Genomic DNA, 17,815 nt, shown 5'->3' on the forward strand with positions numbered 1-17,815 from the left:
CCGAGCAGTTTTCAAAATCAGATTTAATATATTTCATTTTAAATAAAAATCTTTAAAATATGATTAATAGGCCTTCATCTAGATCATCGGGCCACCTTTAAAAATTATTGGGCCTAATCTAATTTAATCCATAACTTTCTCATAAGTCACCGGAATTGGGCCTATAATATATCATTGGAAAGCTCTTTGCGAGCCCTATCCAACTACACTATTATTGGACCCTTATTATGGACCAAACTAAATTGGACTGAATATTTTTCATAAAAAGGAGTAAGAAAAGAAATATTTTAGAAAAACAGAAAGAGAAATATTTTAATAAAAACATCCTCATCTTTAGACTTTCCACACTTTCACTTTGTTCGATAATCAAATGACGTGAAAGGTATTCATCACTGGGTTTGGTTTTGGGGAGACACATTCGGGTGTCTACAACTTATTTTTGGTGGATCGCTCAAATGTTGTATTATTTTTGATTAATTTTCCTTTCATTTATTTATGAAATAATCATAGGTAATTATTTTTTAATATTAAGTACAATGAGCAGTTAATGTTTGGGTTGGTGAGTACATAGAGGAAGCAAATTAAAATAAATAGAAGCTAGATAAAGGCAAGATGAGTAGTACAAGAAATAAACACATAATTTAACGTGGGAATAATTATCAAAATACCCACGAATGACGAGAACCAAAATAATCCACTAAATGAAAATAGGAGAGTACAAGAACCTTAGTAAGTAGTACAAGATTCATCTCAGTATAGAAAGTCACAAAAAGTAGTATTAGAGAGTCCCTAAAATTAGACTTTCGGTTATGTTAATATTCTTTGTATAGTTTATCTTTTGGTATATATCAGGTAAAGGTATCTAGGAGAGTTAGGGTTGTCTATTGATTTTACTACATACATATTTTTGTGAATACCAATATATATATATATATATATATATATGCAAAGTTGTTTTCTTTGATCTTTCTTGAGTTTAATATGGTATCACAACCTCTTCGATTTCTAGATAACTTTTCTCCGATCCTAGTTTGTTCATCAAATTGTACAAAAATAGAAATAGTGAGTTCGTAGAGAGGGTAAATTGGTAGAGAATTATAAAGAGGTGAAAGGCTTGTGTATGGTATTACTTCTTGTGTGTGTATATGTGTAAGTATTTTGATTGAATGCCCATAACATATATTTATAGTTGTAGATGGAGCTTGGAATAAATGGCCGGAAGATTCCTGAAATTACTTCATTATTCTTGTATCCAAGATGTTCTACAAAATTCACAAACCATATTTCTAGTTACTTCCAATGTCAAGAATTTTCTAGATCATTTTCGTGGCTTGCATGATACACGCTAATAGAAAAATCTAGAGAACTAAGGAACAATACCAACCATGCTACATGTATTTGGAATCATCTAGAATATGAAAAATACTCCGTCAAAATAATGGGCCTATTGACATTTGGGCCACACCCAACTAACCTTGCCACCAAACTTATCAATATAATCTTACAGAAATCTTTAATGTGTGAACACTCTAATTAACCTTTGTCTCTGATACCAATATTATTCCACGTTAAATATTGTGTGTTCATTTTTTTATTACTTGTCTTACTTTTGTCTTTCTCCTAATTTTCTCAATCTCCACAATTTTAATTTGCTTCCGCAACACACTTATATTAATTCTAACAGTTAATGAGTACAAAGGTGGTTATTGGTTTGATTATTTCACAATTAAAAAAATAAAATTAAAAAAGCCTAAAATTGCGAGGATGTGAATTTAGAGTGTTGTGGATAAAAGTTGGAAAAAATTCATAAATCATATAATAGATGTCTCTCTTTTGCATTACAAATGTGGGTTTTTTTTCTTGTTTGATTTGGATGAGATGAGTACATAATGTATTGTTTAATAATTCCTCCGTTCTAAATTAGATGACACAGTTTGATTTTGTTCACTATTCATATAGCTTCTTTTTTTGGATGGAATTCACACAGTTCTAAATCATATAATTCCTCCTTATATGTAATCAAAGATATTTGTGTTATAAGGTATGCATTGACAAACGTGACAACTCTTAAGGACCAATGCCATTTACTATTCATGGTTAAACAGATCTTAGAAGGGCCAAGCCGCTAATATAGTTAATATACCATTGTAAGTCACAAGATCAAACAAGTATGAATAAACTTTATACTTAACACATTATATACTTATAAAGTGTAGATTTTGTAACTCGTTTTTTTTATACAAAATATGTAAGGTTTTTGTTTTTTGTTTTTATTTTTTATTTTTTATGGGAATGTAAGTTTTCTTCAATACTAAAAAAAAAATGTCAACTAATAAAGAGAAAAAAAATCAACTAAGAGAAACTTTAAAATATCATTTACTCTTGTATATTTTTTTTATCTTTAAGGTAAGATGAAGGTCCGATTCTTACTGAATCAATACCCATCATAGGTTAAGCCAATCCAGCTTCGCAGATCAACGCTTGATAGTAGAGGGAGTAGGTAATAAGAGAATCCACTAGTTGAACAATGTCACAATGTGAGTTTTCCACCAACTCTACCAAACTTGTATATATTAGACGGATCTCTATGATACAGTGTTTTATATCTCCTTTCACTCTTAACCAGTATTTCGCTACGTATATGCGTTGGGGCCTACATCATAAATACGAGAAGTCAAAAAACAGATCTGTCATTTTATAAATGACAAGTTTTGGATATGACTGTGAAGCCTAATCCCAAAACACGTTACGTTGGTGGGCGTTCATCGAATTAGTAAAAAGAACTGATTATTTGTTGGTATAATGGTGATTGAGACTACACCTGGTAGGGAGGACCGCCTGTTCGATCCCCCGCAACAACAATTGGGAATGGATTCAAATCTAACCACCCATAATAATCCCCGAATCTTGATTAGCCCAAAGGGTGGAACGCCAAAAAATAATTATTATAATAAAAAATTTACCTTTTAGTCATTGACGTTAGATTTATGCATGAAATAATAATAATAATAATAATAATAATAATAATAATAATAATAATAATAATAATAACTATTTACCATTTAGTCATTGACTTTGTGCTGGTATTGTGGGCATTAAACATTGGCATAATGTTGTTCAGGATACCCTTATTGATGTTTGCTATCGGTCAAGGATTTTAGCTAGAAAGGAGGTGGACATTGGGTGATCTAGAGGGAGCAGATGTGTTACTTTATTCATGGGATTGTGGTCGCGATGTCTATGTTGACTTGACAGGGTCTTCTCCTTTGACACAATCTGGGCTTTCTGACTTTGTTCCTGGACGGGTAGTGACTGATGCTGTCAACCGAAAGCAGATCAAGTACGAATCCAATTGTCAAGCAATTGGATATGGCTTCCTTCCTTTCTCTTTCTCTTCTCTTGGGGAGTTAGAAAAGGACGTTATTGCATGGCTGAAGCGGATCCAGAAGTTCTCGAAGATTCAGAATATTGGGGCGCGTGTTGTAGTTCATATCTTTACTAGGATCGGCTTTTCTATAGCTAGAGGAGTGGGGCCCAGATTGTATCTCTGCTTCCCACTAATTTTCTATTGGTTGTATAACTTTGTATGTTTTTGAGATATAATAATAATAATAATAATAATAATAACAATAAATTATTAGCATCCATGTTCGAACCTATGGCCTCATGCTTATTATACTTTAATATAAAGTATTATTTCAATGACACATCTCATATTTACAAAGCAAATTAATAATTTTAAATACTAGGTTTTGGATAATATATTTTGATGTACAATAATAATTGACAAATTGTATTTAAGTAGTACAAGTACTGAAGTAAATGTAGCTAATTTGATCTATATTTGTATTTTATCACATAATTTTTATTATAAAACATCATTTATAATATACATATAATGACTCGAGCGTTGCCCGAGCCAAAAACTAATTTCCCATGAAAATCTATTTAATTACTCAACCCAGTAATAGAATCTCTTACTCACTTCCCTCCTTTTAGTTGTGTATTCACGAAATTACCCCCACCCATCAACCTACCGATTTTAGGTTTTTCCATGCTCTATTATCATCACTTTTCACCTTTTCAAGTTACTTTAAAATTTGCTAATTTTTTTTTTACTTTGGCTCAATGTTGTGTATGATTTGTGTTTGTTCAGTTTACATGTAATTTTTTTTTTTAGTACTTAGAGAGCCACAAGGGCGGGTGATGTAATTTAGCTTAAACACTAAGTTTCTTCCACATAAAATTTCTCTCTCATTTTTTTCCCACTTTCTCTCTCTCAATAGCCAAGCAATATGGTGAACTGCTAGATTTGCTCTAAAAACCCCCTGCTTACTCTGATTAATCACTTATCCTTAACATAATTACTTCTTCAAATTGTGCAATATAACTTGATAACAAAGTAACATATCATCCATAATTACTTATACATATGTAACATAGGCAAAACATCATGCTTAACATTTTAAGATCAAAATATTAGATGAGATTACGTGACAAATTACACATATCAAAACTGATAAGTAAAAGACAGTTATTTTAAAGATCATAGATAGTCAGGTAGGTATATCAAAAGATAGTCAACCAAGTGGAATATAATCCTTATTGAACTTATATGAGTTGATGCTCAGACTTGCTCAACCCATAGTTCTTCAAGACCCTTGTAGCCAGCAAATGGTACCCTGTCCGTGCCTTTAACAAATTTTTCCTGCATCCCCCAAAGAAAAGGTATTTAACATGCGCAAAACCAACATGACACCCTAGCTAGCATATATATGCATTCATCTAAGTCAGCCCAACAATCGAGTAATGAAAATATGCATTCAATTATATAGATCACCAGACTGAAACCATAGGCAATGTCAGATTGCATTAAGAATTAAGATGGGTACTTACCTGCTTAATCTCTGAAAGTTTGCAGAGTAAATTTTCTGTTATTGACCAATCAAAAACATCCAAATTCTCCTTCAATCTTGCTTCATTTGAGGTTTTAGGCAGTACACTATGGCCCTTCTGAAGCCCCCAGCGAAGAGCTATTTGTGCAGGAGATTTTCCTAGTTCCTTTGCAACCGTAGTGATAATAGGATCGTCAAGAATCAAATTATTTTTTGCACCAGCAACTTGAGAACCCAGAGGTGAATATGCCTGAGAGGCAAGAAATTTACTAGAAATTCTTTTAAAATCTTTAAGCAAAACTGCAAAAGGCTAGGGATACGCCAGTATATAAACTACAAATAGTAGCGAGACTAGTGACAAAACCACACATATTTACAGGCATATCATATTTGAAAGCACTACAAAATCATCAAATTGGGAGGTTGAGACACTTACAGATAGATGAATGCTCTTTGTTTTGCAAAATTCATGCAGCTTCTCTTGTTGCCACATAGGATGAAGTTCAACTTGGTTTACAGCAGGAGTAACACGGGCAGATTCAAGAAGGTTTTCGAGCATCCTTATTGAGAAATTGCTAACTCCAATGGCTCGAACCCTACCTGAATCATAGAGCGCCTCCATTGCTTTCCATGTACTAGGTATGTCTGCTGGAACGTATCTCCCAGGATCGTTACCATATAATCCCTTTTTCTCCTTTACTGGCCAGTGGATCTTTTCACGGTTCCACGAAAAGGCATTAGTATGATAAATCAGAATTTAAATAGATTGATTAAAAAAAGAACCATTAAGTAAGTTCTCTATTAAAATTAGTTACATACAAGATATAGGTCCAAGTATTCAAGTTGTAGGTCACTCAAAGTCCTATCTAGCGCCTTTGGAACATCTTCTGGTTCATGATCAAAGTTCCTGCATAATCACATGAACCAAGTGATAAATGTTCATCCTTCATGCTAAACATAATCATCTTCTTATATTATAACATAAAATAAATAAAGAAATATACTGAGAAAAATTCTAGCCAGGCTTATTTACAAGATTTTAGTCAGAATAAGCCTTTTAAAGTTTTAATATTCACCATAGTTTGGAGGTGATAAATAACTCATCTCGCTTCATTATCCCATCTTCAAACAACTCCTTTAAAACAACTCTGATCTATTTATTAATCAAGGAAAGCATTATCTTGTGAGCAAGAATGGGGGAAAAATTCAGTCAATTTGGAGTAGATCTTTATGATACAACAAAAAAAAATTAGAAGGAAAAAAAAAAAAAACACAGAAGACACTATAAAGAGAACAGTGAATCTTTATGGTTAAATTTTGTTAATTACCTCCTTCTCATTTCTATAGATATGTGCACAATCGATGTGTCGGTAACCCAACTGCATCAGATAGAATAAGTGAGCTAAAGCAGAATGAGCTAACATATGCTTTGACTGTTAAATCACATTAAGAAGCTGATACCCTAATAGGTACATATCTTTATAATTCGTATATGAATTACTGATACATTACATTTATATTCAGAATCATGACTGCCTCCTCTTATCTAAGTAGTCTAGAATTAATCTTACAAACAATAAATAAATAAATAAATAAAAAGCAGTTAGATGGGAGCTACTATGGATACAGACTAATGATGAGGCAAACTGTGGCTATAGATGGACGATATCATGTCATTCTGAAGGTACTCGCGTTTATGCTCCTCGATTCCTCGAAGATATGATGAATATCACTGAAGACCACACTAGGACTATGTTTGTTACAGCTGAAAACTTCTAAATGTATGTAATATGCAGTTGAGACAAAATGACCTATTGAACTTATAAAACTTATTTTAATTTTGGGATTAAACTTGTTAGCCATTACATAAGCCTATTAGCCCTTTTACACTTTTACAGATTCATTGAACTTCAAATTAATTTTTTCCACCAAGATGAAAAGAAATATGCTTAAATCAAATGTTGCAAAACTATCTATTTCAATCACCCTACTAAAATCCTGCAATGTGTCTTTCTTTTTCTTGTTTTGCTTTTCTTTTTTGAAAAATTTGAAAAAATACCACCATCCATGGGTTCACATTTTGTACCATACCACCTCAAGTTTTTTTTTTTTTTTTTTTGAAAACTAGGTGGTAAAAAAATAATAAAAAAAAAACTCGGACCACTTTTTCCCAACTACCCTATATGACGTCATGGTAGGTCCCATGACCAATTGTACCTCTCTTTCCCTCGATTCTCACCTCGGTTCTTCCTTCTTCATCCTCTTTGTCTAATTTTAAAATCAATATGTGAATAAATTAGGCGTTATTTAGGGTTTTAATTTGCTAATTTGTTCTTCAAGTCAAACGACAATGCAAAATCAAGGGCATAATCATTTTATAGAGAGCTTTGTTTAATTAGGGTTTATAAAATCAATTTGTGGGTGTTTCAATTGAAATTAGGGTTTATGAATTAAATTTGGAAAATTGATTTTAGGGTTAATTAGTTGCAAAATTGTTAATTATGATGATTAGGGAAGAAGAATGGTGAAATTTGAAGGAAGAAAGAAGGAAAATTGGTTAGTAGACCCACCGTGACATCATATAGGGGAGTTGGGCAAAAGTGGTGAGAGTTTTTTTTTTATTTTTAAGAAAACTAGGTGGAAATATACAAACAAAAAAAATTAAAAAATAAATAAATAAACAAAATATTTCGTGTATATATATATATATAAAATAAAAAAAAATAAAAAATAAAAAAAAACCTTGAGGTGGTATTGGTACAAAATGAACAATAGATGGTAGTATTTTTCAAATTTTCCTTATTTTTTTTTTTGAGAAAATCCGATATGTATTTTGTGGCCTTTTTAAATTCTTTGCAAGTTAGTCTTCCAAAACAATTCCACCTTTTAGTTCACCCCAACCAAATTCAAATAACTATTTAGCAGATTTTTGGAAAAAAATTGTAAAAAATAATCTCAACTTTACTGTATTTGTTTTAATATCCCAACTTTAAATTATTTTAAAATAATCCGAACGTTAAGGGCTATTACTTTCTTCAATACCAATTACTAGTTATCTGTTGAAAATTAATTTCTTTTCATTTTTTTTTTAGAAATTCCACGTGTCAAGAGAAAATTAGCCAAAAAAATTCAAATTTTTTTAAAAAAACACAAAATTATGAAAAGAACCCACATAGCCCCCTCACGTCAATTATTACCATTAGGTAAGGCTGAGCAAAACTAATTGAAAACTCGATCCATAATCGTTCGGATAACCATAACGGTTCGGGTATCCGTTCCGATAGTTTGTAATCGGGTATGGTTATTGTGTATCATTTTAAAATAAATGGCTACTCGATTTTATCCGATAAGCATTTTTTGTTGCTTTTACTACTTAATTATTTTTTTTTAATATCTAAACTCTTACTTTATTTCATAATCACTTTATAATATCAATGATTACTAATATTATTAATAATTTGGACAAGATCATATGGTATTGTTGTTAATTAGTATTAAATGATATCATAATAACTACATTATTAGGTTTAATTATCATTATTAGATATCTTATTTGGTACTCAATAACCGATCCGAAAATTCGGGTACTCGATGTTCGGGTACCCAAACTTATTAGTTCAGTTTATGGATATCACTTTTAGTGATTTTGATTAACGAATACCCGAACCGTTAATAATAACGGTATGGGTACCCACCCCATGCTCACCCCTAGACTATTAGTTATCACTAGAGTACCATGCTTATAGTACTCCAACATATTAAGTGAAATAACATATCATTAAAATAAAATAACATAAAAAGTTTTGAAAGTATATAAATGAAAATAAACCTAAATGAATCAAAATTTCAATTTCATTTCTCTCTGCACTTTCTCTTTCCCTATCTTTTCTCTCTAATTTCTTAACCCACCATTTTAGCATTATCAAATCCTTCAATTTTCACAACAAAAGTCACAAAAATTCTTTTGATTATTATTTTAACCACCCAAACAAGTACAAAATTGCTCAATCGAAGTTGAAAATCAATTTACTACATAAAAATGGTTGAAATTCATGAATAATATAAAGATACAACAATCGTGAACAAGAATAAAACAAAGTAAGTAGATTTAAATTTGTTTTTTATTTTAATTTAATTATTTGAAATTGTACTGCTAATTTGAACTAAATATGTTAATTTGATTTGATTCAGTTGAATCTATATTATTTTTGAATTTGCAAAAACGTTGTGTTATTTTATGCAAACTTTATGTTATTTTACTAATTAAAATACTATGTAATTTTGCTAAATAAAACGTTATGTTATTTTACACAAACCTTGTATTGTTGTTTTGCTAATATAACCTTATGTTATTTTGATAAAACATTGTATTACTTTACGTAAACCATGTTTTATTTTTGATAAATTCCAGTGTTATTTTACATAAACCTTAATCCGTGTTGTTTTACTATAAAGTTGTGTTATTTCACGCAAACCTTATGTTATTTTGCTGAAATCATTTGTTATTTTGCTAAAAGAATGTGTTATCTTGAACTTTGTGTTATTTTGCTTCGGCCTTATGTTATTTTTTCAAATGTGTGTTATAATTTTGGAAAATAACACCACAAAGAAAACCCAAATTTTGATTACAACACCATCAAAAAAAAGTTTTTATTATAACATCACAAAATAACCCTAAAAATTGATTTCACCACAACTTAACGAATTCTTGGATGGATTCCTTTAGTGGCACTCACAATAGACACTTGTCACCAACCTATTGGTTTTAAAAAAATTAATACACTCCTGCCCCACCAAAACCGACGAAATCCTCCCATCCCCTCCTCGAAAATCACCCCTACCTAGCATTACCACCACAAATCACCATCTACCACAACAACATCACCGTCACTGGACCGCCGAAATCCCAACCAATTCAAACCTCAAACCCCAACCAATTTGTTCCACCACATATACCGACCACAATCACAACGAATTTTGACAACAACACCTTTGAACCACCGCAAAAGGTGGGATTGGTTGTCAATCTGGAGTGGCGCGCGGAGGTGGTTGCGGGGTTGCTGGGTGCGAATTCGTGAACCTCTCAACGCAGCTATGCCGGTGGTGAAGCTGGCTGGGTTTTGGGTCTCGGGTTTTTCTTTCTTTTTCTTAATTTTTCTTTTTATTTTATTAAATTATTATTTTTAAACCAATAAGCACTTGACACGTGCCATGTATGGCCTCACTAACGGATTTCATCCAAAAATCCGCTTTGAGGTGGTGAAATCAAAATTTTCGGTTTTTTTTTTGTGATGTTATAATCAAAATTTGGGTTTTTATTGTGGTGTTATTTTCTAAAATTTTCTTATTTTATATACAGCAATATGTTATCCCTCTTTGAAAAAAAACCTCAATTAATTTTCAGTAAATTAATTTCTATGTCAAATTTTGTTTGCAAATTCTGATAAACTTGTTCGATTCTTTTTCTCTTCTATAAATAACACCATCTTCATTCAAATTGCTATTCAAATTTTATCAAATTCGCACAAATATAAAATGCTCAATTTGATTTTTAGGGTTTTAATTTTTCTGGTTTTGCACATTTGAACAATTAGCTCTTTAATTCAACAAAAATTCTTAATGATAAACTGAACGAAGAAGATAGATCTTAAATGTTGCAAATGAATTATGAGATTATTTGAATAATTTTGAAAAAGAAAATAAAAAAAAAGTAAGACAGAGAACAGCAAAAAAAACATAAATAGAGAAAGGATTTTTTAAAATTGAAACGTTAACGTTTTGACCCCCTAGTTCATGGTACTCCAAGAGTACTATAAAATTGTGCCCTCGCGTTTCACAACCCAACCAAACCCCACCCCAAAAGATCCGGCCACCCAACCTTGGACGTCAGGCAGGCTGTCCCCACTCCGTCACCCCCTCTCTCCCCCCACGCTAGTAAATCGCAGTCCCCTCCTTATTCCCCACACGCAGCACAACAAACAACAGTTCCACACCCAATCCACGCAACAACAACTCCACATTTGGCACGGGTCAGGGGATCAAGGGAAATTTGAACACTCAACCCAATTTACTTCGAAATTGGAGCAGCCAAAACGAGGAAGGGGAAGGGAAGGAGGCGGGGAAGGGAGGGGGAGGGGTTTCGAGGGCAAGGAAGGAAATTTACAAAAATTGGTGGTTATTGGTGAGATGGGAAGCTAGGCGGTGGTGTTTAGTGGCGGCTGGTTGCATTGGAAATTTAGGGGTGGTGGTTCAAGGGAAAACGACAACGCCAAAGAAAACAAGGACGCGACGGTTCGGCGAGGGAGGGTTGTCGGGTTGGGCAGTGGTGGTGGAGGTTAGGGTGAGTCGATGGGGGAAAGGGAGGCTGGCTTATTTTTGTAATTTTGGGTTTTTTTTTCTTTTTTTTATTAATTTTTAGACCAGGACTTAATACGTGTCAAGTAACCTGATAGAATAAGTTATTGACTTTTGTTGACATGTATTAAGCTTCCTCTCATGATCTCACTCAAACCCACTACTATTTTTTTTATTATTATTTCTCTCCACTTACTTTTTTTTTTCGATTTAAGTCAATGAAGGAAGGGAGAAGATGGCGTCGGCGGAGTGTATTTTATATATATTTTTATTCTCTGTCACATGGTCATATTTGAGCTCTACGGAGCTATTTTTATTACTAATATACGTTTTCTAGTGTTTTTGTAGAGTTGGTATTATTTTGTAGGAATTTGCAGATTTATGATAATTCCCGAGCTTATTGAGCCACTACAAAGATATTGGAGTGTGATCGTATTTTATGACCGTATATTTAAATCTCAAGGCCGAGTTAAAGAAATTTAGTTCGGTGAATAAGGGCTTAATTTGTGAAGAGATTCAAATTAATATTTCGGATCAAGTAATGAGCAAGCAAATTAAGTATTTTGGGCCCAAAGCAAAAAGAAGCCCAGTCCCCAAAAGAAAGTCAGTTGGGCGAAGTTTTAACAGGCCCGATTTGGCGGCCCAACGCCGGATCAGTCCTAACTCTTATGTAGGCTGCTTCAATTCTTTTAGAGTTTTATTGTGTGTGGGATTGGTGGGCTTGTTTCCTATATAATAGGAAGAGTAGTACGTGGTTAGGGAGCTTTAGTTTTAGGTAGATTTCTTAGAATTAGTTTTAGTTTATCTTTTGTCAACTCTTGCTATGATTTTATTTTAGTTTGGTATTCTTTTAATCTTGTTTATTTCCTATTTATTGTATAGTTTTAATTATGTGCGAGTAGTTTAATTCTAGGGTTATGGGGATTCATAAATAATATGAAGGAATGATTTATTATTATTGATTGTCAATGCCTGATTAATTTCCTATTGATTGATTTAATGCTCTGTGACTAGATTATGCCTGATCTTTTATGCATGAGTTTGACAATATTGATTCAAGATTCGAGAGATGAGAATTGATGTTTAGGTCTAGTTTCAATAGGCAAGTTAATTTATAAATGGTTAAGTCGAGATTCGAGAGATGAGATTTAATGACGATAAATTAATTATGTGATTGTAATACGTAGCGAAAGCCCTTTATGATCTGATTAATTGATGCATTGACGATTGATTATTATGTTTTACCCTGTAATATTATTTATTGGTGAACCTATGCCCTAGGTTTTTTATTCATTGTTTCTCCTCCTACTTTTATTCTTTCCCACTTTTACTCTTAGTAGTTTAGTTTTCCTTCGATAATAATAATTTGTTACTATATAATCTAGATTATATTAATTAATTAGGAATAAAAAAATTTGTTTCCCTGTGGATTCGACCCTACTTCCTTATCTATTTTAGTTAGTGGATTTAGGAATTACTTTTCATTAGGTGATACGACTTTAGCCTGTCATACAGCCATACAGATTGTACTCGTACATTGTATTCTTTTGAAATAAAATAAGAATAATTTGAAAAATACCACTATCTATTGTTGTCATTTTGTACAATACCACCTCGAGTTTTTTTTATTATATTTTTTACCACCTAGTTTTATAAAAAAAACACTAAAAACTACCACCCCTTTTGCCCGACTCTCCTATATAACGTCACGGTGGGTCCCACTAATTAATTTTCCTTCAAATTTCACCCTTTTTCTTCCCTAATCATCCTAATTAACCAATTATACCCTCGATTATGCATTGTTGTTTGGCTCGAAGAACAAATTAGCGAATAAAAACCTCGAATAACGTCTAATTTGCAAATTAATACTACCTCTGTTTCATATTATTTGCAACGATTAGACATTTAAACCTCTCTACTTTATGTCAAATCGTTGCAAATAATATGAAACGGAGCTAGTATTTAAATTAGACAAAGAGTAAGAAGAAGGAAGAATAGAGGTGAGAACCGAGGGAAAAGAGAAGAACAATTGGCAGTTGGACCTACCATGACATCATATAGGGAAGTTGGACAAAAGAAGTAGTAGTTTTTAGTGTTTTTGATAAAAACTAAACTTGAGGTGGTATTGTGATAAATGACAACAGGCGGTGTTTTTCAAATTTTTCATAAAATAATGAATAAAATAGAACTTTTCACTTCAACTACTCTATTTACAACGTTTATGTTTGGGTCTACAAAGTACATTTTTTTGACTAAATTAACCAAAATTTGCAACAAAATTAACTTCTATCTCATAGAAATTAACAGATGACTAATCAAAAATCAAACAAAATTCCATTAATCTACTGAAACAATAATGGCCAATTAATCAAAGTACAGTAATAATACAGAGTAATACATAGAGGGAGAGGAGAGAGAAAACCTTAACAGCAGCAGCAACAATTTGTGGAGGAGTTGCATAGGTACCAAGCCCAACAGAAGGAATTTTGGCTCCTGTATTTAACTCAAAACATTGCAAATTTCCCTCCATTTTTAATTCTAATTTCTGAATTTTTCATAGAAATTAAGATAAATTAATCCAAAAAATTGTACTATTAATAGAATTGCTTGGGGACTGAAGAATTGATGAGAGAGAATGTAAGATAAGAAAATCACGTTATTCTCGTGAGGTTGAGCGATGACTTCAATGTAGGCGTGATTCTCGTGGAAATTATATAGAGAAATTTATGTTAATTTCTTACCAGCTCTAGATGAACTTTGAGTTGAGTTTTTTTTTTTTTTTTTTTTTGTGAGAAAGTAGTTGAGTATTGTTTTTGGCTTTTACTTCATAAAAAAAAATTTGCACAAACCTGATCTACAATAATATTATTATAATCCAAAATTTATACTCTTGAAACTGACGTTATATATAGAATATAGTGATTAGTGACCCTAAATTTAACATGGTAGCCTTATTTTTAACATAGTAATTCCCATTAAACTAGTGTGACACTCAATATAGTATTATTGTGAACCTGAAGAACAACGTTAGGTTAAAAAAGACGACCCTAATTTTAACGTAGTAAGTAGTAGTCTTTATTATTTATATTGATCTATATATATAAAAAAAAAAATCATTAAAAAAATAAATAAATAAAATAACCATTTATAATAACATAATGACATTTATTTCAATATAATAAATTAATAACCTTTATTTTGATATAATGACTTTTTTTTTATTATAAAACAACCATAATATCTCTAATATTATAGTAGGTTTTGTGTGTGGCTAGCCACACAGTGTGGCCAGTTAACACACATATAGACACACAGTATGGCCAGTTAACACACATATAAACCCCGATCGAGTAATCCCCGACTGATTTAGTAACCCCTGGCCGATCTAATAATAACCCCTGATCGACCTAGTAACCCCTGATCAAGTAACCCCTTCGACCTAGTAACCCCCGACCAACTTAGAAACATCTGATCGACTAACCCCTGACCGACCTAGTAACTCCCGACCAACTTAGAAACCCCAAAACCAAGTGTAGACACCCAAATGTGTCTCCCCAAAATCAAACCCGGTGATGAATACCTTTCACGTCATTTGATTATCGAACAAAGAAAAAGTGTAAAAAGTCTAGTGATGAGGATGTTTTTATTAAAATATCTCTTCTTTCTGTTTTTGAAAATATTTCTTTTCTTACTTTATTTATGAAAAACGTGCATTCCAATTTAGTTTAGTTCATAATATGGGTCCAATAATGGTGTAGTTGGATAGGATTTGAAAAGACCTTTCCAACGATATATTATAAGCCCAATTCCGATGAATAATGAGGAAGTTATGACCAAAATACTAAACTAGGCCCGGTTTGGTTTTTATATGCGGCCCAATGATCTAGGGGAGGGCCTATTATTAATTATCAGTCCTAAAGGTATTAGGATTGATTATAGTATTCTAGAATACTCTAGAAGGTTCTTTTAAATCCTAATGGAGTTAGGATTGATGATTATGTTTCAAAGAGTTTGAAATTGAATAAAACTACTCTTTTTAAGAATCCTTGTTTTGTACGAAGTGGAATATATTCAGATTTAATTTTTTGCCTCATAATCTTTATCCAAATTTTATATGGTTGGATAGATTTTAAAATTATCTTTCCAATAAGATATTATAATATTAAATCCGAGCTATAACGAAAAAGATATGAATGAGACATGAAACTCTATCCAAAACTGATACCCTTTCACTATTTCGGTCATATCTTTTTATCTAAAAATTATTTTAATCTAATTCTAATTGGGTTGAAAAGTAGACTTCAAGAGCTTTTCAACGACATATTATATTTCTTATTTGGACTTTTGGATCAAAAGATATGATAAAAACAAAAACGCGTGAAACTGATTATTAGCGCCTGACGCTAAGAATTAGCGCCTTGGCGACTGGCGCTAACCTTCAGCGCCTGGCGCTAACATTAGCGTCTGGCGCTAATCAAGTTTCATTTGCGTTAGAGCTCTGTTTTGATTTTTTATCTTTTTGACTGATTTTCTCTATAAATAGCGTTCTAAAAACTCCGTTTTCATTCACCAACTCTCATCAAGATCTTCTTGATTACTCTCTCTCTTTCTCTTTTCTAAACTAGCCTTCTCTCAAATATAAAAATTCAGCATTTATTAGATTTAGATACACCTAGTCATATTCGAAGTTGTCTTCGCCCTAGACGTGAAAGGTTTTAATTTCTGAGGGTTTGATCCCAAATCTCTATTTCAATTATTTAATTTAATTGTTTGATTATTATTTTCCTTGAAATTACTAACGTGTGTATTTTGTTATTAGAAAGAGGTACGAGGTATCCAAGTAAGTGCTTTAATTGTTTTATTTATATTATTATGTAGAAATCATGCTTAGATTGTTATTTTGATTCCTAGTATCATGTTTAGGATGTTTCTAGTATCATGTTAGGATGCTTTCTTTAATATGATATTTGGGGAGATTTTCTTATATCAATTATGATTTCTCCGATGCTTCCTATTTTCTTCCTAATATTTATGATCGTTAGTATCATGTTATGGTTAAAACTTTGATCTTTATTGCTTAGTGACATGCTAGGGCTTGTTATTAATCTTATTAGTATTATGATTATTTTAAATATTGTTATTATGATTATTAATTTATGATGATTATTTATTATGTTGCTTGATATATTTATTGTTATTGCTTGATCGCACCTTTTATGCATGTTTAAAGGAAATTTGTACTTGTAATCACGCTTAATAAGATAATTAATAATCTTGTTTAGGGTTAATATGATTATAATTCAAGTGATCGCCAATAATAGTTTTATTTGTGCATTAAATTCAACCAACATATATAAACAGGTTTAGGGTAATCCTATTGATTGCATGTTAGTCATAAAGCGCACATGAATACGATCAGAATAAAGTAGAGGCCTATTATTAGGGCAGGTTTAATCTCTTTTAGGTTGGATTTGTACCTTCATCCCCGAACCCTATTTGGTTCAAGACCTTATGGAGTTGACGATCTCTTGGATCGTTAAGGGGTGTAACCTTCACCTCGTGAACGGTTTACAAGTTCCTAAAAAAAACTTGTTGGCTACTCTTTTGCTCTATCTTCTTTCCCTTTGGACGCCACCGTACTTTAGTGTATGATCACAGTGGGGTTCAAGCTAGGGGATTAACGCTTGAAATATTCCCTACACCAAGTAACCCCTAACCCGACTTAGTAACTCCTGACCGACATAGTAGATTAAGTAACCCCAAAACAAAATTAGTTGTAGCAAACACCACCTTCGCACCTCACAACAACTCCTCCACTACATCTGACCACCATACCATCCTCACAACCTGCATCAATCTCAGGCCACCTGAACATCGAACTGAAGGATTTATGTCTTCGTCGTGTGCAATTACTAGATATATAAATGGATCAAATTATAGAGATAATTAAGTTCGGACATTTGGGTCATCGTTTTATCATAGTTAGAGGTACTAACGATCTTTGGGCTAGTAAAATAGCCCAAAGCCCAATTAGACGGATCTTATAAGGTCACACAAAGGGTCTAGATCGGGCACGAGATGACAAGGCCCATGACGGGCCTCATCCTCTAGTATGGCCGGCCATGTGGAGTAAGTTTGAGGGTTTTGGGCTTCCTAACCCTAGTCTAATTATAATGTGATTATAAATAGACTAGGTTCCTAGGGTTTGCATGTAAGTTGAATTCAGTTGATCAGTAAGATCAAATCCCGAATTAGCAAACATGAGACCTAACCCTCTCAAACTCTCCTATCTCTCACAGCTCTCTCTCTCTCCTCCTCGGCGCTGGTGTGGTGGTGGATCGTGGTGGTCGGCTTAGTCCAATAAAGGTGATGATTGCGGTTTTCCTCAATCACTCGACCAATCTAGTATTGGTGGACAGCTCGTTCGAAGCTCGTGGACTAAGTAGAGGAGCAACACTTGGGGCTTTATTCTCTCCCTGATTTGTCAATCAAATTGCTACGTGGAATTCACGCTTCAAAGGTATTATTATGTGTCTTGTGTGTTATGCATGTGATCTTGGGATAAG

At 32.6% G+C, this 17,815-nt stretch overlaps 1 protein-coding gene across 2 annotated transcripts; it reads right to left on the reverse strand.

Annotated features, from left to right (window-relative positions):
* Positions 1-4,522: 4,522 nt before the first annotated feature.
* LOC110735383 (NADPH-dependent aldo-keto reductase, chloroplastic-like) lies at positions 4,523-14,220 on the reverse strand. 2 transcript variants are annotated; one of them, XM_021915565.1, is made up of 7 exons: positions 13,672-14,220; positions 6,224-6,274; positions 5,972-6,048; positions 5,715-5,802; positions 5,332-5,607; positions 4,897-5,145; positions 4,523-4,708 (listed from the first exon to the last, which is right to left on the reverse strand). In XM_021915565.1, exons 1-7 carry the CDS (start codon positions 13,777-13,779, stop codon positions 4,628-4,630), a joined length of 930 nt encoding a protein of 309 aa, XP_021771257.1. In that variant the 5' UTR covers positions 13,780-14,220; the 3' UTR covers positions 4,523-4,627. The 2 variants fall into 2 exon arrangements, with proteins under 2 accessions (XP_021771257.1, XP_021771258.1); XM_021915566.1 differs by lacking the exon at positions 5,972-6,048 and having other exon boundaries at positions 13,672-14,215.
* Positions 14,221-17,815: the final 3,595 nt, after the last annotated feature.

This window comes from Chenopodium quinoa, unplaced genomic scaffold (assembly GCF_001683475.1).
Source record: "Chenopodium quinoa cultivar QQ74 unplaced genomic scaffold, ASM168347v1, whole genome shotgun sequence".
NCBI classification, from domain to species: Eukaryota; Viridiplantae; Streptophyta; class Magnoliopsida; order Caryophyllales; family Amaranthaceae; genus Chenopodium; species Chenopodium quinoa.

Excerpts from the sequence above, each read along its gene's own strand:
- LOC110735383 (XM_021915565.1), bottom strand. The coding sequence starts at position 13,779 with ATGGAGGGAAATTTGCAATGTTTTGAGTTAAATACAGGAGCCAAAATT. Across the intron at positions 5,803-5,971 it reads TTTATCACCTCCAAACTATG|GAACTTTGATCATGAACCAG; the intron begins GTGAATATTAAA and ends GTGATTATGCAG. Across the intron at positions 4,709-4,896 it reads AACTTTCAGAGATTAAGCAG|GAAAAATTTGTTAAAGGCAC; the intron begins GTAAGTACCCAT and ends TGGGGGATGCAG.